This window comes from Thunnus thynnus, chromosome 4 (genome assembly GCF_963924715.1).
Source record: "Thunnus thynnus chromosome 4, fThuThy2.1, whole genome shotgun sequence".
Classification (NCBI taxonomy): Eukaryota; Metazoa; Chordata; class Actinopteri; order Scombriformes; family Scombridae; genus Thunnus; species Thunnus thynnus.
In genome coordinates this window covers 15,857,117-15,879,009 of record NC_089520.1, presented here as the reverse complement: position 1 = coordinate 15,879,009, position 21,893 = coordinate 15,857,117, and the positions used below count along the sequence as shown (strand labels likewise).

At 39.3% G+C, this 21,893-nt stretch overlaps 1 protein-coding gene across 1 annotated transcript in view; it reads right to left on the bottom strand.

Moving 5' to 3' along the window:
• Positions 1-9,049: 9,049 nt before the first annotated feature.
• atp2b2 (ATPase plasma membrane Ca2+ transporting 2) overlaps positions 9,050-21,893 on the bottom strand; it is a 136,847-nt gene continuing 124,003 nt past the window's right edge. The window contains exons 15-23 of the mRNA XM_067586916.1: positions 21,662-21,841; positions 21,447-21,534; positions 21,147-21,253; positions 19,765-19,956; positions 18,465-18,678; positions 18,161-18,372; positions 17,945-18,052; positions 17,596-17,778; positions 9,050-12,668 (exon numbers count right to left, since the gene is read on the bottom strand). Coding sequence (XP_067443017.1) covers positions 12,360-12,668; positions 17,596-17,778; positions 17,945-18,052; positions 18,161-18,372; positions 18,465-18,678; positions 19,765-19,956; positions 21,147-21,253; positions 21,447-21,534; positions 21,662-21,841 — 1,593 coding nt within the window. The 3' untranslated portion in view covers positions 9,050-12,359. The remainder of the gene's footprint in view (positions 12,669-17,595; positions 17,779-17,944; positions 18,053-18,160; positions 18,373-18,464; positions 18,679-19,764; positions 19,957-21,146; positions 21,254-21,446; positions 21,535-21,661; positions 21,842-21,893) is intronic.

Below are 21,893 nucleotides of genomic sequence, written 5' to 3'. Positions count from 1 at the left end.
ATTTCACCACTATCTCACTAATTAATTCCTCCCCGTCTTGTCAGAAGTATGATATAACTATGGGAATCAGACAATGGAGGGCTCGGTTGAAATGAAGGATGAGAGGACATAACGCATGCTGCTTAAATGATAGGTCAGTTTATCAATAAGTAGATTGATAGCAAATTAATTGCCAATGATAATCAGTTAATTGTTCATTTATGTTGCAATGGTCACAAATATTTGTTAGTTCCAGCTTCTCAAATGTGAGGATTTGCTGTTTTTCTATGTTTTATATCATTGTAAATGGTGTCAAAAGTAGCTACATCATAAGGTCCTCTTACTTGTTTTTGGAAGCCTCCAGCTACATCTCATGTTATCACATCATCCAAGTACTGAATTTTGGTCAAGTGATAACAGGTGGTTAAAAAAGTGGTAAAAAAAAAAAAAAAGTATGTTATTGCAGGTTTAACTGTATCTCCTGTGACGACAGTACATGGTTATGAAACATCAGAGGCTTTTAATGACTTGAAGTATTTTGTTTAAAGCATATTGTTGTTCTCGTCTTAAATGACCAAATTAATTGTTGTTCAGCAGGGCACCCTAAAAGACAGCTCTGACATCTTTCAGTGGTGATTTTGTCAAATTGTCTGCTCAAGATATGATTTGAGTTGATGAAACGAGATAGCACAGTGGTTTCCAACCTGAGGTCAAAAGATGATTAAAGGTATAAGAACGAAAGGTATACATTTCTGTTACATAAGATTATCTGACTTTCCTCTGACTTCTTGCTTATTTCTTGTGAAATACTGGATGGTTTTGTCTCCCCAGGCCTCTAAAAAGCTTTCAAATGAAACACTCTGAAAAGGAATAACCCTTATTTGGACTGCTCTCTTAGGCTTTGAAAGTAGGTATTGATTTGTTTTAAGGGGACAACTGAGAGACAGTAGCAGTCTTGTTAGCGTGACGGCCTTTGTGAACATTGTGCCACAGATGACCCCTACTGGTCAGAATTCTTCATTGTAGCCCCCACTAACCCCTCCTTTAGTAATCTATAATGTCACTTCTTTCATTCTCCTTAAATGACCCTCAGTTTGACACTTTGTGAAATAAACCAAAAGATCTATGTGTGTGTGAACTCTAAAACTAGACGCATGAGTCGTTCAATTTTTGTGATTATGGTTGTGATTTGTTCTGTAAAAGAAAGTTTCTCTCCTGCAGAAAGGTGTGCCGTATATTTTTTTGGCTAGTGTGCAGAGTATTTACACCCCAGAGGTGTATTTGGGAGATAACGAGTCACTACATATCACCTTTGCTTTGAATCAACTGACAACGTAGCTGTTAGTGCCATGAATGCAACGTGTGTGTGTTTTCCCATGTCATTCTCACAGTCTCATCCTCCCAACAGGAACCATAGTCTCCCCTTATCCCATTAAGACAATTGCCAAGACTGGCATTCAAACGTGCACGTGTGTGTCTCTGTGCATGTGTGTGTGTGTGTGTGTGTGTGTGTGTGTGTGTGTGTGTGTGTGTGTGTGTGCAGGCCAATATGCACAAAAACATACACACACAAGAAGACATATATACGGACGAATGCACACAAATATACCAACCCATACACACACTGGGCAGAGAAAGAGTAATTTCAAAATCAATCCTTTTAGAGAAAAAGAGTGAAAAAAGAAGAATGAGAGCCCCAAAACCTCCACCAGTGTTGGCTGATTGTAAAGGACTGTCAGTTACTGCAGCTTTCTATTGGGCCAAAGGGAAGCAGCAGGATTCAACTTGGGGCCCAATAAAGGGCTATTCTTCCTGGAAATGGGCCCTTGCACATGGACTTGAATGCACTCGGGCGCTAATCTTCCGAGCTGTGGGAGCCCACTCTATATTCACAGGCTGTGCCACCGCAGCAGGCACAGCCACGCATGCTGATACTATTACACACACTACCAGGCTAATTCTAAGGCTAACACAGGGTTAATGCTAACCGAGCTACTCAAATCTCTGGATTTGTCCGTCTAATTGTGGGATTTTCCTCGCTCTAATTATCACACTGAATGTTTGAGGCAGTATTCAACAGTAACATTTCATTTAATAATGTTTGTTTATTTTTTGTTGGACAACCTCTACTTCTGCATAGCTGGTTTAAAGGGTCGGGTCACCCACATTACAAAAAAAACATGGTAATGCTTTATTATACAGGTCTGCAGATTCTTGGAAAGAACAATGGAGTTTAGTATTAATTGTAGGGAAATAGGAGACAGTGCTGAATTGGTACACTTCCAGTTAATTCCTGTTAATTGTTAGCATAACCTACTGTAGAGAGTGTGTCAGCCAGCAGGTCTGCTGAACTCACAAAACAGATGAACATACAGTTCAACATACAGTATACAACATACTGTATAAAGGACAAATGTATTTCCTAATTTAGTTTCTTCCTTCCAAGATACACCTGTTTTCCCAGTAAGAAGTATCAAACTATATAGTTCTTTCCAGGAAATGTATCACAGAATGATTGAGAAATTACAGACCTGCAAAATTATCAAAAATATATTTTCTCACTTTGTGGTAGCTAGCCATGCAGATAATTTTGTTTTGAGATATCTTTCTCTAAGATTCCTGTCTCCACTCAGTATTAAAACATTCAATATAGTTCAACATTTGGGAGAAGCCAAACAGACCCTTAAAAACTCTCATGCTGAGCTGGTCACTCTATCCTAAGGTAAAGCCTGCAACAGGAAGCAAGTATCATGATCACAACCTGACAGGCTGAATGAACCACAATCATCATTACATGTGTGTTTAACATCAGCAGATGTTATCAGTATTCACAGTGAGAGTTTAAACAAGGAGCAAAAAAGGATGTTTTTTCTACCTATTTCCTTTACAAATTAAAGACAATGCTGCAGATCAATCAGTGCGTGATATTGTAGATGTACAGAATGATGTTAAGTTAGTTACTGTTGCTATGTCTATCAAGCCTCCTGATCTTGCACAGTACATATAATATAAAGAAACAATGAATCCTTGATTTCAGACATAAGTATACAAAAGTAGCTTCTCATTTCAGTGATCGTTGATTTTATCAGCTGTAGCTAAAGCTAATTAAGCTAAACTCCATGGTTGAAAAGTCTTCCTGTGGCTGTTGTTTTTCTTTCTTTTAAATCTCCAAAAATCTGACTTCTTTTAAAACAAGAATCCTGTAAAAGGGATCTTAAATATGCACATAATGGTTGCATACATTATATCATGCTAAAAGGTTATGAAAAAGTCAGCCTCCTCACTAGTTGATGATCCATGAGGATCAAGAGAAACAACATTGTTTGTCGTGTAGATATAGTCTTAGTATTACAAGTATGACAAAGGAAAGAAAAGAAAAATGTAAGATTATTCTAACACAACCCTGTTTGGCTACTTAGCTTACATACTCGGGCAATCAAGATTAGATTCATGGTTTTTTGTACATATTTTCATACATGTTTTCACTTTTAATGTTAAGAAGAAAGAAAAGCTTTTAGGACTAACCAAGGTGTTTGATAAATGTCTCAGATCTCAGATAACAAGTTTGGCTGGGGTTGCTGGTAGTGTAGTTTCCCCAAATCTAATAAAGAGCAGGACCGAGCTGCTAATGTTACCCTAAACTCTGATACAACAGCAACCAGGATCAGCTTGCACACAGTGGGTAGATTTTTAAAAGGCCAAAAAAACAAAGCACCTTTTAAACTCTTTAGGTGCCTATTGCGTGGTGCCTAGGTGCAGCTGTGACTCAGGAGGTAGAGCCACTAATTGGAAGATTGGCGGTTCAATTTCCAGCTCCTCTAGTCCACATGTCAAAGTGTCCTTGGGCAAAATACTGAACCCCAAATTGCTCCCGATAGCTGTGCCAGCACCCTGCGTGGTAGCCTGCGTGTCGCCATCGGTGTGTGAGTGTGTGTGTGTGTGTGTGAATGTGGCTTGTAGTGTAGTAGCGCTTTGAGTGGTCAGAAGGCTAGAAAAGCGCCATATAAGTGCAGTCCATTTACCATTTACCATTACTACAGGAGACGCTGTTCAGGGGATGACTTTAGCAAAAGGTCATAGGACTGACTGTGTCTCTATGCACTCTGTCTGGCCTTTTCTTTTTTGTCTACATCAGGGACGTATGGTCCATTAAGGGTGCTGGAGTGCCGGCCTTCCTGCAATTCCGAGTGTGAAATACATATTTTAATGAAAAATTGTTTTTGTTATTGTTGTGTTGTGTATGTATGTGTGTAAATTTCAGTTGTTACTCGCACATAAATCATATACATAATTACAGAAACATGCAATGACTAATGAACAAGCGCTGCCTACAATCTTTGTCTGTGTGGTGAAGAGCCTACTTTTCCCCGCCTGACAGCGGTATGTGTGTAATATGTTCAACTTTTCCTGGTGGTGACTGGTTGACACTGCATGCTGAAAATAACTGGATCTGGGGTGGAAAATTTTACGCCCGAGAAATCTTGCCGATTTTCCGCTCAGTTCTGCAGCTTTAGGATGGATTATGTCAGTAAAAATGAACTTGGGTGGGTTGACAAACTTTTGGCCTGGTTTGTCATAGTACGGACGTTTTTCTTTTTTTTCAGTATTCATATTCTTTTCTGGCCATTAATGACGTTTTTGAACCAACCTGGCAACACTGCTCAAATACCTAGAAGGCGGACAGGCGTATCAATCAGGCGCGTCTGCCAGCTTCTAGTTGGTACATTGTTGTGGTTCTGTGGTGATAATTGTAAAGTGAAAGCAGCTGCTAAATTGCCACCAAAAGATACTTCTTAAAACTTTTAGAAACCTAGTGGAAACATCACACCACTGGTCCACATTATTTATTCAGAATCTATAGAATTTGAAAATTTCGGACTCTGGTTTCCCCTAGTAGTAGTACTAAAAAATACACTGTGCCTAACAGCAATACACACACCAGTTGTATTGTCTCACATTATGCTATTAGAATAATTTGATAGACAATATAATCACATAGAAATTCTACACATGGGGGCTTTAAAAGATAATACACAAACAGTACAAACACGCACACACACACACACAGATATCTAGTTTAATGTTGGTGGTGAGGGTGACTGTAATCCTGTGTGGATTGATGGTCATCGCCAGCTATTGACCTGCAGCACCATTCATTATGTTGACCCTGTTTTCACTGCCTCATTAACAACATTCTGAGCCTGAATCTATTTCTGCTCAGCATGTGTTTAACCAAGCGGTGGTCAATTAATAACCCACATCTTATTTTGCACTGATGCTAGGCACTCCAAATAAATAGCCTGCATCTTTATTATGGCAACTGCAACCTTGAGCACGATTTATCAAGTATACAGTACTGTTCATTCAAACGCTATGACAAGATGTTTTAAGGCTTCTTTTCTTGTAGCAATTCTGTTATTATTTTGTCTTTTGAATTGGATTATGTGACACAAGGAACAGAATATGAACTTTGTGGATCTGGATTCTTATTTAAAGCTGCTCTAATCAATATTTTTAGATTAACAATGGATCAAAAGACAATGCATAATCTAAAAGGTGAGAATTACCTCAGTGGTTCCCCTCAGCTCTACAGAGCTTTTTAGCATCTTTCAGCTCATTGTTTTGGTTTTATGGCCAAAAGATTTTCCATTTGGTTCACTCTCATTGCTCTCATCATTTTGGGTCTCAGCAGGCAGCTGTGTTCAGGAAAAAAAGCTCTGATGTCCAGCACTAAACGGCACACAGACAAGGTTAGAAAATGAGCAAGTGAACGCAGTGGAGCATTTAGCTGCTTAACAGCCAGATATTTCCCTCAGGAGTTGATGAAGACCAAAACAGAACTAAACAGAGTGAATATTGGAAATACTGTACATTCATCACATGGACAGACACACAACTCTAAAGAGATGCTACTGTCTCTCCATGTCTGCTGTATGTTTAAATAAACAAGTGTTTGCTAACAAATTTGCTATATTAACTTTATAAGGTATATACATGTCAGTACTGCATTAACAGCTTGTTGCAACACCCCCAAGTGGCCTAAAAATCCCAAACTGTTGATTTAATAATTTTTAATTGTATGTAGAATCTGAATTCCAAACTTATGTTTCAAACTACAATGAAGTAAACACTCAAGACAAATTTCCCATGATGTTCTTCCGATTCAGTTTCAAATTTAACAACCTTAAACAAACACTGAATGGTAAGCAAATTAGCGAACAGTTTCACTCTCAGCCACATGAATCTTAAGATGAACCTTACACTTCAGGATGACAGAAAGATTGAATCATGATGAGTTTTGCCTTCTGATAAAAGAACTGATGCAGAGGTGACACTTTATCACATGGATGAACAGGAATGTAATGGTGTCTTCTTTTATCTCTAGTGAAATACTGCCCTCCAGTGGACTGCATCTTATGTGTCTCATCTGTCACCCACCCTTTCAATGATCATGTCTTCACTGCAAGGCTGTTTGGTGTAAACGTGGCACTTGGTTTCCATGCATACATGTCTCTCTCTCTCTCTCTCTCTCTCTCTCTCTCGTATAAACAGTTTGGGCTCGTCATCATTTTTGGAACACATACAGCCAGCTCAAAGTGCTCAGCAGAGTTGTGCAATACCTCTCCCACTTCAGATGATGCTCAACCGCAGAGTCTGAAATCAAAACTGATACTGGCAGGCATTTTAAATTAAACGGAAAAGAAGATTAAGTCAGTGCTATGATGTTCTCAAGACACCATCACCCCCTCCCCATCAAGACCGGATGGGATCAATCCTTTTGAAAGCTACTTTAGCGTGCTGCAGGCATCAGCAATGTTAAGTCATAGGGAGAAATTTACTGTGTTGATGCAGTTTATACGACCACAGCTCATGAAAATCTCAGAGAAGCTTCAGACCGTAGTGTATGACGAGCTTAGTGTAGTATGTGCTAACTTTAGGAGTGTAATGACTGCAACACCTTCAATATAATCACTGTAGTGAGATGCCCAGCATGCTGCAGCAACATTTAAAAAGAACATTTTGTTGTTTAAGTCAATGTCTCCTAACATGGGTGAAAGAAGAAAAAACATGGTTCTGCTACACAAAATTATGTAATCTTTTCTAATGTGCTTTTTTTTCTTTCTCATATGAAATACTAGATAGTGTTTCCTCTTAAAGGCCTCCAAAAATGATTGAAATGCAACAATCTCAAAATCTCTCCTTGGTGGAACTCATCGCAAATAGCTTCTTCTTCTTTTTTTTTTGAAGAGTCACTGCATCCAGTCTAATAATCCTGCTTGTACGGCTATCTAGTGGGGACAAAATGCTTTTTCCACATCATCACATACAAGATGTGATATTAAATGTGGTCAGAGGTTCAATAGACTTTGTGTGGATTTCACCTGGTGAAATTTACTCTCCTGGTGTGGCAAAAACAAATAAAATGTGTCAGAACCACAAACATCTTCAGGAGGGGAGAAAGTGGCAGCCACTTCCTTATATCTAATATTACAAAGAGAAATACAAAAATATAACTCACTGCTTAGTGAGACATTAGAGCCTGTTTCTTCACAGCACGTCTCTCATACTGCAGAATCATTGTTAGGTTTTGATTGTCTAGTCCAAAATTTAGTTTTTGTGGCTGACCAGGAAGGTGGCAGCGGGGAAGAGAATCTAATCTAGTCTGATAACATCTTTAAGGGCTGGTAGCCAACTTTGCATGGACTGGTACCAGTTTGCAGCCCAATCACTGTGAATCCATTGGAGATCAAATCCACACACAAATTACACATAGGAGCACAAACCAACACCACACGAAAGCAGCCCATATATACATAAAAAAAACATACTGCACATTTCTAGACTAGTCATGCTATTATTGGCAAAAAAAAAAAAAGCCGACTAACCAGTGCAGAGTCACACATTTTTAAAACTACTGATTGATTGTGGGACAGTTGTGTTTCATTATTCCTTAAAGGCTGTCGTTCATTGCAGCAGTAGAAATGCTAAAAAGAGAATGGTTAATAACTGTTTCAAGATCCTCAAATTGGAACTTAAGTTATTTTCAGAGGAGCGCAGGTCTCTCTGAACTGGCTGGCTACTGGAAAGGTTTCATGTGTCAAAGCTCAGTCAGATTGAGACTGTGCTCAGCAAAAGAAGCCTGTCACTTTGCAGCTGGAGGCCAATATGTCTTCTCCCATTTTTTCAAAGAAAAAAATGGAGAGCAAAATTAGGTCTGACTGCACCTTTATCCTCTAAGGCAGCGGTTCCCAACTGAGGGTTAGGACCCCTCTAAGATAAACCTGAGGGCTCAAGAGATGATTAAGAGTATAGGGGGGAAAAATGATTTGGCTGCACAAAATCATATTATTTTTCTGACTTTTCTCAGAGGGATAGTTTTCCCTCTTCAGGCCTCTAAAAATGATTCAACTGTAACAATCTGAGCATCACTCTTTGGTGGAACAAGTCAACAGTAGAAACAGTGCTTCATGTTAAAGGGACCATCATCACAAACCAGTGGTTTGGGGTGACGGTCAAGGAGGAGGATTACATCAACAGCTTTGTTTCAAAATCAAACTGGAAGCACACCTTAAACATTTGCTCTGAGCAGAGCCGATCAAAACAAAAGAAGATAGAAAAACAATCAAAAGTCATAGCTGACACCGGTTGTTGAAGCACAACGAATCAGAACAGGACATGTTACACGGGGCCAGGACACACCATGCTGGGTCATGCTGCTCTGGGAGATTTATTTAGTGATTTTTCATTTTTTGTTTTTATTATGTTTTTTCACTTGCGCTCCTGTCAGGAGTGTGGTAAATGGGACAGTCAAGCAGCAAGAGTCACAGTTCATCATCATCATCATCATTGTCATCATCAGCATCATCATCTGTCACCACCATTATCATCACCCTCCTCCTCACGGTATCATAATAATAATAATTGTCATCATCATGTAACTTTTTCCTCAAGCTAGAAAATAATTTACATCACATTGTTTTACTGACTTTTGAGACCACAAACATTCCAGCAACACACTCTAGGATTAAGGATGGGTAACAATCAGAAAAGCATGACTTTTTGCATAGTATTAAATGAACAAAGACATTGAGTTCTTTATTTACAATTATTGTATAGATAAAAAAAATATCATAAAAACAAGATGAACACTTAAATCACTTACCCATAAATGGCTAAGTATGCCAAAAAGTTATCTGTTGGCATTTCTCTTTTTCTTTGTTCCACAAACTGCATGCTGCTAAATACAGTACATCGAGGCAGGTGAGAGTATATTGCAAGAAGTATCATTGATATCATCATTATCATTATCATCAGCATTATCATCATCATCATCATCATCATCATCATCATCAGCGTCGTTGTCATCATCAACATAATTATTGGTTGTTACAACACGTGTTTTCATTTGGATGTAATTACGATGTTTTTGAAGTGTTTCTGACAGGAGCAGTGATTGATTACATACAGCCCAACAGCTGTGTCGGCAGTATGACTTGCAGTGGTGCATGATGGTAGACGTAGTCAGGAAGAGTTCCCGTTTGCACACCAGTCCGCATGGAGTAGTTTCTGTCCTCAGTGGACTCATTGCTGTATTTACAAAGATTATTTTTAAAACTCGGTGTCTTTGCATCCTCTTAAAGCTGAATGTCCTCCTGGATGTAAAAGTTTTTTGTTTTTTTTTATTGAAAATGCTGCTGTTACTGATATTATGTCTTTTTTTGTTGTTTTGTTTATTATTTTAATTTTTTTACAGACAAATAAACAAATAAATTGTCAAGTTAAGTAAAACATTGGAAAGGGAAAAAAATCAACAGCTTCTAAGCAGAATATCAGAATCCAGACTGTTTTTTTTCCAACTTAAATAGGACAGATTTATTCAAATGGTCCATGTTACTTTTTCAACACGCCTGAGCTGACTGGTAAAGCTTGTGCACCCTCTCCAGATGGACGGATCGACTGGGAAATGACAGAGGAGGAGGATATAAAAACTAAAAAGATAGAACCGCTCAGATAAATGATTGTATATACTGTAGTAGTGTATAGGATTTTTTTTTTAAGTAGAAAAATCGTCAATTTTTTCAAGTTGCATAATGAGCCTATCACGTCATGCTTGCCAATTACTTCGGTTAGTAATAGAAATAACAATAGCACAGGCTAGTTAAGTGGCCTTGTCCTTCTGAGTGCAATAAGACTGGGTAAATGTGCCTTCTTTATGTAACTTCTCTCTGGTAATGTCTGATTGGTCAAAGCACAATAAATAGTTTACAACTAGTGAGTACAGTTGAGATGCTAGAGTATTGTATATTCTGTGACGGCAGGAAGACAAGCTCGGTTAAAACACACAAAAGCACATCTAGAATTACACCACAGAAGTTTTCATTCATAACCAGATAGTGCAGAAAAGGATCGTCTTTTTTTATATATAGAAAAAGAGTCAAAGCAACATTCCATTTTTGTTGTAATTTGTTGTTTTTTTTTTCAGTTTTTCCTTTTTTTTTGTTAGATGTTAAAAATGCCAACAGCTTTTTGGGGCTGCGTGTGTCTCTCGGTAAGAGGAAAAGTAAAATCCTTTGAACCAAAATGAATCAGAGTTAAATAAAAAATAAACAACACAATATATCCCAGATTTAAAACCAAAAAAAAAAAAGTCTGATTTCTGTACGGTAAAGATAAGCCAAATATAACTTTGCAAATTTCTAATATGACTCGATTGCAGCCTTTTGATGGTCACACATATTTTAAAACATCAAGTCCTTTTGAACAAGCAGGTTTATCTAGAAGACAGTTCACTGTAAAGGTCCTGATATCAGCCTTTGACTCGAGCCCTGACCCCAGGCCAGCGCTGAAGCACAGAAAAAATAAAACACAATTTAAAAAAAAGAGAGAAGAAGAAGTAGTGAAAAAAAGAATTAAATATTCCCCCTCTGTCACAAAAAGGAGGCCTCCGTTTAGAAAACCAAAGGCAAGCCACTCCAACTTGATCCCAACAATCATATAGAATAATACTAAGATTCCACATTTACTAGGTATCCCATTATATTTTGGTTTCTTTTTGTTTGTTAATCCTCTAAAAATATCTACAATATTTGACAAGATAGCAGGCAAATTCCAGCACATGGTTTTTCAGTAATAACACACCAACACAGCTCTGATCCATCCAGGTACATCTGAGCTTCAGCTTCGCCTCCCTCCTTCTAGAAACCAGGAAGTATCTCTACGAGGTTGTAAACAAATTACATTCTCTTTAAGACATAAATAAGTCAAAGTATTTTGAGCCATTGAAGCAGGAACAAGGCAACATGCCGACAAACAAAGATAAACTCTCTCTAAATATATTTATATGTATTTATATTTATAGAATATATCCCATAAATGCTATCATCATCATTATTATTTTGCGTTCCTCTTTTCCGACAGGTGCAAAACTACTGTGCAAGTTGAGCCCTACCACCTCGTTACACATTTCCTTTTTATGGATGAAATAAATGTTTACAGTCGGGTACATGTTCATGCCACACAGAAGAGGGAACTTGCAGGCCGGGAACTCAGAGAAGCTGTCTTTAAAATAGTAGTCCGCCGTGAGGCCTATCAGAACGAAAGAATTCCAATAAAATTAAAACCCTTTTAAATAAAACTTGGGTAATGTACATTCATGCAGGAGCAACAATAATAATAATAACAATAATAATCAGAATCAGAATCAGAATAATAACAATGTTTTTCAATTTAATTTAAACTATTATCAGTATTGACAATGTTATTGTTGAGGAGGGGGAGTGTAAGGGGAGTTTTAAAGTCTGTCCTGTTTTGCGATTTTCACTCCTCAGCAGTGTCTCCCTCCTCATCGTCCTCCTCCTGGTGCCACTAAAGACACAGTTCATACATATGTGCAGTCAGCGGCACGCTTATACAGTACATGCTAACACGCATATGGTCATTACACACCACACCGCTGCCGCTACCGTACACATACAACCACAAAAGCAGGATGGCTGTGTAGGTTTTGTGGCTTTGTTGCGCTTTTTTGATTGTATGTTAGTTTGTTTTTCTTTTCACCTTGCCATATTACTTTTAGATTTTCTCCATTTTGAAAGGAACAGAGAGCTTTAAGAGCTGAAGGGGGAGTAAAGGAGGGAGGGAAGAGGAGGGGGGTGGCGGGTGGTGGACATTTTGCAGCAGGACGTGTTCTGCGTGGGTGGGTAAATGGGCGTTTGGGGAGCTGGAGGATGGGGAATTGAGCTGGACTGGGTGAAATTTTGGGGGGGGTGACAAGGTTGAAGGTTACAGTTAAAGGTCTGGAGGGATTGAAGGAGGCCCCCCCCCCCCTCCAGACTGCAAGGAAACGACATTAAAGGTTAGAGCTGAGGTTAGGATCAGGGTTAGAGGCTGGTCTCCAAGCTGTGCAGAGGGCTGGCGGGGCTGGAGGAAGCGGCTGATTTACTGGTGTCGATGGTGAGATTGATGCCACTGTCAATGGCGTTGTTATTCTTGTTAGGGGACGAAGGCTGGCTGGAGTACTTCCTCCTCCGAGCAGAGTCATCGTCCGTGTCATCAATGAGGGGGATGTTGGGCGTGGAGTCTTCTATCCTAAACTCGGGGTGTGTCATGAAGTTGTGGATGGATGTTCTGGAATCTGGTTTTTCCAGGCCTTCATAGAGGGAGCTACGGAATGCATTCACAACGCGGATCTGCCATAAAAGGGAGGAAAGAGAAGAAACACGATGAGAGGCGTGACGCCAGAGATGAAACGGAAGGGTTGGAGGGACCCTTGGGATGAGAGGAAAAGTAGGAAGTGGAGGAGAGAAGGGACAGAGGGGAAGGAGGGAACCTCTCATTTTAAGGAGGGAGGTTGATAAAAATGAGGCAAAGAAGGAGGAGAAGGTGAAGGAGCAGCAAGAGAGAGGGCAACTGCAGTCTGTGTTCTGCTTTCACAAGATGACTACAGTTTATAAGTCACTCAAGTTTGGCGTGCACTAAGGAAAATCGTGAGGAACACAATCATAAAAAAAAAACACAACAAAATCATACATTTCAAGGAAAACAAAGCAACACAAACGCTCGTTGTAAGTATACGCTAGTCCAATGTGCGGTATACCTAGAAACAAGCCACGTTAATAAATGGAATGCTCACAGAAAAAATTAAAGGAGAATATCACATGCAAGTTTGAAGAAATCTGGTGGACGAGGTCAGTAAGAAGGAAGGAGGTTAGATCTGAGAGATCCAATCAGGTGGTTTAAAAACTTCTGAAGGTACCAGAGCACTGTCTGGGACAATATCCACACAGACTCTGAATGAGACACACAAACACACAAATATAGCACAGGGTGGGGAATGCATGGTCCCAAACAGGGCAATGGAGGGAGTCAAACTCAAATCTGCATGAGGCTGGTTCAACACAAGCATTGCAGTGTAAAACTCACAACACATCCAAAAAAAAAAAGACACAGTGGCATTTAGACAACGGTCAAACACAGCAGGTTAAGATATTATGATAACAGGAAGTAAACAAGAAATAAACACAAACTACATGCAACAAGACAACAGGACGGTGAAGAAGTGGACATCGGCACACAGACTGCTGACACAAAACGTATGGGAGTGAATAATGAAAATAATAGTTTTATTATCAGAAGTCTGACGGTCAAAGCATGTTCTCAACTCCATGCACCGCTAAGTAAACACTCAAGTATAGGCCCCAAACAACTATGTGAGACTTTAGAATAGAAAAGCAGTAACAGTAGTCAGTTTCTTTAGTTTGTAAAATCAGGGAGGGCATTGTTTAATGAAAACTCTGTCTGCATGTGCAATGTCATCAACATGTGGAAATTTAGGAACTACAAGAATCATTTCAAGTCTAAAAGGGTATTATTTGAAGTTTTTACAAGAAATTGTATCATGTCAACACAGTGAACCTAATGCCTGCAACTAATGATTATTTTCATTAGTAGATATTTTTCAGATTTCATGTTTAGTCCATAAAATTTCAGAAAATAGAGAAAAGTGTTTAGAAAAATTTCTTTAAATTGATTGTTTGTTCAGTCCAAAACCCAAAAGTATTACATTTATATTGATATAAAACACAGAAAAGCAGCAAATTCTCACATTTGAGAAAATGTAACTACTGAATGTTTTGTTTTTACTTACTTTCTTTTTTACTGTTTGCATTAACCAAATAGTTTTCTCATCAATCTTTTCAGCACTTAATACTTTTAATCAAAATTTCTTCTAAGTGGGAACAAAATATTTTCTGATCATACAGTAAAATATTAGAAAATATTGCAATTTTTCCATTTTCCGTGGGAGGTTGTACTAAAAGAAAAGCTACACCTCTCTTATTATAAATATATAAGAAATAATCACATATTATGCACTCTTGTGTATTTTTTGCTTATAGTGAAAAATATGTAGGGTAGAAAACTGTCAAATTTGTCAAAGTAGAAAATGGTGGAAAATTGTAAAACTGCTACTCTAATAGGAGAAGGTATAAAGAGACGAAACATACAAAAATAAAAATAAGAGGAGCCTGTCTGGATGAGTGCATGTGACAGGATGTCTGACAAGTAACACTGATGGGGTGTCAGAAAAAGGGTGGGGGTTGAATTTACGTCGCTGCTGCTGCTGCTGCAGAGGATCTATGTCTGTAACTATGGCAACATGACAGTCAACTACACCGACAGTATGAAGCAACAAGACGGGATGAATTATTGGTACAGCATTGCTTTATGGTGGCTCTCCTGTCCCCTCCATTCCTGTCGACACACCCTGAGCAGAGTTTTACATTTGATTTTCGTCAAGCAGATGAAATTGAGAGAGGAAAAGTGTGTATGTATGTGTGTGTGTGTAAGTGAGAGAGAAAGAAAGAGAGAGAGAAGAGAAGATGGAGGTGGACAAACGCAATAAGTAGAGATAGTTCGTAGCCCCTTGTGGGTAGATTTAAGTTGCATCATTTGGGATCCCCATTTGAGTTGAAACGAATACTTGTTTAAAAGTTTGCAAGGTGGCAAAAAACCTCACTTCCACACATACTGTAGCTTCCTTTATGTGTTTTTGTCATTGCAGATGATCCGTCAGCTGAAGAATACACAAAACAGCCTGTAAAATTTGCTTCAGCTCAATTCAGTGTGATTTGCCTCATCAGCAGCAAACTCACAGATAAAATAAGAGAACATTGCAACTTATACTTGAATGTTTACCCAGTCCCTTGGTGAGTTGATAGGAATTAGTTCACATTAATGTCCGTCAAGACATAAAAATGGAAGGATTGGAAGATGGGATGTGGGGGGATGAGCAGAGGGAGACAAACTCACAACCTGAAATGTCACGCCGTGGGTATCACCCTTAGTCCTGCGCTCCTAGCACTCTGGGGAAACAAACACACATTCACCAATGAGAGGACAGTACACCCAAACATGGGAGGAGATATCAAGATGAATTTGAAATCCAGTATGAATAGCAAAAAGACAGAAGAAAGAGAATAAAAAAAAAGCAGATAGCAAGAGAGAAAAAGACAAATCTTCAGAGATGCCAACCCAAAAAATGGAGAGTAGCACAGTTATTTGTTTTTAACATAAAAAGACAATGTGAGGAAGATAAAAAACACTTTTTTGTTCAAGACAGGATGGCATCCCTGAAGCAAAGAGAGCAAAGAAGCAGACTGACAGAGATCTGACTCACGGCCAGTAGTGGAAGGAGCAGTAGTAGCAGTAGTGCTTGTAGGAGAGGAAAGGGCATTGGACAAGGACACGTGACTAGGACTAGAAACATTGGTTACATCCTGGGTCTGGCTGGTGGTGGATGATTGGCGTCTCAGAGCTCCAACCCCCTGAAAGGAGGTACCACTCTTGAAGGTGTTGACTACTTCAATCTGTGGGAGGAGAGCGGGACAGGAGAGGACAAATGGCTGCTCAGAGTGACAGAGACCAAATGGCAACACAGGTTGACTGGCTGGGTGACTTTGGTGATAAAGCGAGTACAAAGTGTCTCAATCATGACACGATGGGGGGACAGCTAAAGGTCAGGGTGTAGTATCCCCTCAACAAAATGGTGGATTTAACTTTAATGGCTGGCTCATCCAAATAACAAAAAATGCTATCCACCTCTAGTGGTAGCGAGTCATGTAGATAGTGTTGGGTTTTCAGATTTCTGCCTCCATCCTGATAAAATGATGGTAATTGGAATTTTGTTTCAGGCACTCACTGTATTTAAAAAATACAAAAAAATGAAACAGCACAGTGTCTTTCCAGAAACAACTATGGACAGTATATTTGGTGGATTAAATGATACTTCGAGAAAGATTTCTGGAAAGATGCGCTGCTGGTGATTTTTTTTTAGGTATAATTTTTCAATGTCGTGAGAACCACAAGAACAATATTCCACTCACCTCCACTGTACTTGCTAAAAGGAAACAGAAATCTCAGAGACAGTACAGTAAGTGAGAAATTTTGTTTTTTAGTGAATCGGTTGATCTGACCCTTTAAAAGACTAGCTAGTAGATGTATGATGTTATCATATACAGATGCAGCCATCATCCAAGTTTGTAAAGATGGATTTTTATTTTTGTTGCTCTGGTAAGTAGATCTATTGGTTATGATAACATTGTACTCATTGAAGTATTAAGTGTTTTTTTAAGAAAAGATCTTGGTGGCACCTCCAAAAAAAGGTCCAACACAGCACATGTAGTAACAAACTAGTTGTTTTGACAGATGACCTTTTTGTTTGTGTGTTTGTTTGGGTTTGTTTGAAACCTGTCCAATCATCTCACTGCTCGTGTTCACTGCCATGTTGAACCTATTTCTAGAGACCTTGGTGTGTCCAGTGTTATCATATTAGAACCAATGGATATAGCTATGAAAGTAAAACTCAAGTTCTAATAAACTGTATTTTTTTCTTCAATACTGAAAAGCTCCTTAAGCCAACCCCAGCAGAACCCTGGTCTCAAATGATTTCTACTGTTTTTGAACCATGTTTGGCTGCCTCTGTGGGATGCTGGTCCATGCTACCATGTTGTGGGATAACTTCACCCTGGACCATCAGTGATACATTGGCAAGATGAAATCATTAAACACACAGGCAAAACTATCTTGAATTTCACAGTGATAACGGTCTGCAGAGTTTGTCACAGTGAGAACTGATTCCAGTTGTTTTGAACTCCGAGGATTGACCGTTGATCTTCCACAGGTCCACACAGTCCACTGACCAAGAGCCGCATTTCCATGTACCTAAGTAAGTCATCTTGAGATAAAATCATTTTAAGACTGTTTCTGACTAACATGAACAACATAGAACATAGTCTAGCATTTCTTCTTAGCGGTACGCTTCTCAGATAATGTCTGAGGTGGGGTGACTTCCTACTGAAAACTGATTACATGACAAAGACAGACAAACAGTAGAAAAAACATGTCAGAAAAAAGCTGATTGCACCAGTGGTCACAGGTGAAATTTAACCTTGTTGATGTTTAATCAGCTAAACAAAAGGCTGCATTTCCATCAAAGTAATGACATAAGGGCTTACAGTTTAAATCAAAACCACTTACTTTCTTTTCTTTTCTTTTTTTAGATCTCTTTGTGAAATGAAACAGTAAATTGCAACATTAGGACTGAAGTTGGGTTCTCACCTGAGTCTGAATGCGGTTGAGTCCTCTGAACCAGAGAATCTGACCTCTCCTCAGCTCTCTCTCTGCATGGTCGATTTCCTCATTTTCTTCATTTACGTCCTCCTCTGGTAATTCATCTTTCTGACTCAACTGGCCTGCCCTCCGCAGGAAGCGCAACCTGCTGTTGGGTATGGTGGCTATCACCTAACCCATAGAGAAGACAGAGAATTGGGTTAAAAAGAAAGATGATACAGTAGAGACACATAAAGGTTCTGTAGAGTAAAATGAAATGCTAAACTAGAATGAAAGCAAGAACATAAGCAAGGTGGGGAAATAGAAAGACAGAGAAACAGATGAATTTGCACATTACCTGTCCCCAGACAAGCTCTCCCAGTCCGAGGAAAACACACCACATCCACTTTTCCAGGTCCAGAGGTTGACAACTGAATGGCTTCCCTCCAAATTGCACAATCACAATCTACACAAACCAAAGCACACGTCAGACTCAAATACCATGAAAATACAAAGGAAAAAAATAAAAAGAACATAGTTAATTAATGAAAATAAATAATTTTCCTCTGCTTACCTGCACAGCAAAGGTGCCAAAAACAATAGAGCAGAAGATAGGGTTCCTGAAGATACCATCAAAGACATTCCTCTCTCCGTGGATTTTGCGGGCATTTATCTCGTTGAAGAGCTGCATCATGACGAAGGTGTTGAAGATGATGGTGTAGTGCTCAGACGGAGGAGAGTGGAGAGGGGCGTCACGGCCACTATCAATGTCAAAGATCTGCTCACCTGCAGGGGAGAAAAAATGGACTATTAGTTTGATGCTATTAACTATGAACCCATATTGTGTCACAACATTAAGATAAAATTACAGTCCGTACCAACAAAGAGCAGTGTGAAGATGATAACGAGCTGGTAGACACCATGTCCGAGGATGTTTTTTGTCATAGTGCTGGAGATGAGGGGCTTGTTGCGACCGTATGGCTTCCTCTTCAGCAAAGACTCTGTAGGAGGCTCTGTCGCCAGGGCCAGAGATGCAAACGTGTCCATGATCAGGTTCACCCACAACATCTGCACTGCCTTCAGGGGAGAGTCCTGAAGAAATGAAAAGGCCATTGCATTAAATATTACCTTCATCACAACCAGGGGTGGATGACAACTAATTACAAGTACTTAGATTAGTAGATTAACGTTTTCACACACTGTTTTTACATTATAGAGTAGACGACGGTTAAAATAGCATAACCCAATCAGGAGGATTTTCCATTTCAACATGCTCTGTAGCATCAAAGATGGTGAAGTTGAAGTTGTGGTTGTGTGGAATCCTGCTCTTACAGTAATTTGTATCAACCATTGCAAAACTTGGAAAATACTCAAGTATGTGAAGCGTGATACTTTTGGGCTTACGGTTAATTTTGACACCAGAAAATGCAAACATGGTGTTACAAGTATCACATTACAGCAGCACTGTCAATCAGAGCAGGTGTAACGCAACAAGCCACGACAACATCATTAGCAGAGCATCAAGCCACAGTAAATGTCCTAAAGGTGGATATACAGTATTAATGATTTATTATTTAAAAAAAACATTCCCAGCTATGACTTTGCTTTGTGAACCTTTTTCCCACATAATATAACTGCTGAAAATGTAAGATGATGATTGTAAGAAAAAGATGGTCACCACTTCAGAGCACAACTGAACCATAGAGGGATTTGTTGAAATGGCGTAATCATCGTAAAATGGTAAAAATCAATGTATTCTTTCTTTTACTTCAACTGTGTTATTAACCTTTTATTAGATAAATATTTTCTACTACTCTTTTTCCCGTAACAGAGGGTGATTTTACCAGGATAGTAAGGTGCAAACATTAAAATTTTCTGATAAAAGACATTTTTCATATTATAATTTGTATGCTGGATTGTAGTTATCCATATTTAATAGTGTTAAATATCATAAGTTTGTGTAAAAGGATCAACCTGTGATGCAGTATTATATGTTTTACTGTGCACTACATTCTCCTGCATTAACGTCTGTGTGATGAAATGCTGCCAATGGTTTCTTTATAGCTTATTTTCTGGTTTTGTTTAATGATAAAAGGTTTAAGACTGTGTTTTATGATTTGTCATAATATTATGACAATCGCATGCCCACATTCACTCACACACTCACGCCCCTCTGACCTGTGTGATGCAGGCGCCGGTGAAAGCCACAATGACGGCCACAACGTTGACAGTAAGCTGGAACTGAAGAAACTTGGAGATGCTGTCATAGACGTTCCGGCCCCACATCACTGCCTTGACGATGCTACTGAAGTTATCATCAGTCAGAATGATATCTGACGCCTCCTTGGCCACATCTGTACCGGCAATACCCTGGAGGAGCGCAGACAAGGTGCAGTTAGAAAGAAAATAAGGTTTCCTATATACACAGCCATGCTGATTCTAAAGTTGCTGATCATCTATCGCATCACATTACATAATTTCTCTACCTGAAGCATAAAAACCAATGAAAATGTATAAATAAACTCTGCAGCAACCACACAAAACTGGACACAAGTCTGATGATGGACAATGAAAATGCAGACTAATAAAGGAATCAGTGTGTGTAGGGGGTTTGATGACAGGAGGCAGCCAGTAAAGACTCCAAATTCATGGGAGGGGCAGGACACCCTTCCTAATACTCTGTCATGTTTTCTGAGTCTCAGCACAAGTGGCAGAGTACAATACCTTGTAAAAAGTGTCCACATTCAGACAAACTTGTGAAGACACAAATTTGACACTGAATGTTAAAGAATATTTAAGAACATGGTCAGCTTTGTAGGTACTACCATGGGTGGGCATGTGAAAAATGGTGGAATAGCCCAAGTCATTACAACAGAAATAACAGAAATTAGAAAAAAAATTTAAAAAAACAAAAAACAGAAATACAATTATAAATTGGTGTGGATCTGCACGGGACACACAACACTTGGTCAGTTGTAACACCACATGCTGTGATTAAGAGTGTGTGAAAAGTAGTTAGTAAGTGTGCAGAATTAATAGCATTAAATTACAACCAGAATAAAATCACAGTAGATGAACACATTTAGAACATGATGTGCGGTACTGTGCAGATGAAGGGCTACTTGAGCTAATGTGATAGAGCTGCGGGGCCACGTCAGACAAAAAAGTTGAGAATAACTTATGTTCACTCAAATTATTGGAGCGGGGAGGAAACTGTGCTGTGCATGAGCCAAATTAATTAATTGGTGAGGAGAGCAGAAAAGAGCAAATAGCCAAAGAGCAAATAAATATAAAGTAATGACTTACAGAAGGAATAGAAGCAGCGTTTTGTTCATTAGTTAATAGTCTGTGTCCTGAGATGTCTGAGCAATCTACTGTAAGGAAATTGTGTGACCATACATCCACTAGGGGGCGCTCCTAATCTACACAGCCAGTGGCAGAATGAGAAAAGAAACCCTAAATACTGCAGAGGTGAAGAAGATATCTGCAGATGTTGAGTGAGATTGATCTAAGCATGCTAGAAGGAAAAAGGCAAACAGAAAAAAAAGGGGGTTCCTTACCATGGCGAAGCCGACATCAGCTTTCTTTAGTGCAGGTCCATCATTGGTCCCATCTCCTGTCACAGCCACCACCTGCCTCTGGTCTGCCATAGTGCTGTCAATAATGCCTATCAAACACACATACACACACATAAACAAAGCTACACACCAGAAGTGCACATACTGTACACTGAGTACAGAATCTGGGAAAGGAAAGGCAACACAACCCCACTTTGTATTTATGTCATACAAGAATGCAGTATGTCAAAACAAGTTCTGTTCATTTAGATCAACAAGGATAAAATAATGCAACATGTTCACCTTTGACGAGTGTGTGTTTGTCGGTCGGGGAAGATCTGGCCAGAACTCGGAGTTTAGGCCAAACCTTGTCAATACGCTCCTGTTCCACCTGGACGCACACACACAAACACACACAAATAGAAATAGAAGGTCAAATAGTTGTGGTTAAGGTTAAGAGTGACTTCCTTTTCTTTTCAAGCCTTTCTCACTGTCCGGCTCACTCTGACAGTTGTTACCTCTCCTTTCTCATTTCGGATCCTCCTGTTGAACTCTTTGCCGTCGATGCAGAGAAAGTCCTCTCCGGGATGGATGATACCACACTTGATGGCTATGGCCCTGGCTGTGTTTATGTTGTCTCCAGTCACCATGCGCACTGTGATGCCTGCACGCTGGCACTTCTGGATGGCATCGGGAACCTACACCAAGACGGATTAACACATGCGCAAAATGATTTGGTGCTGCAGAGAT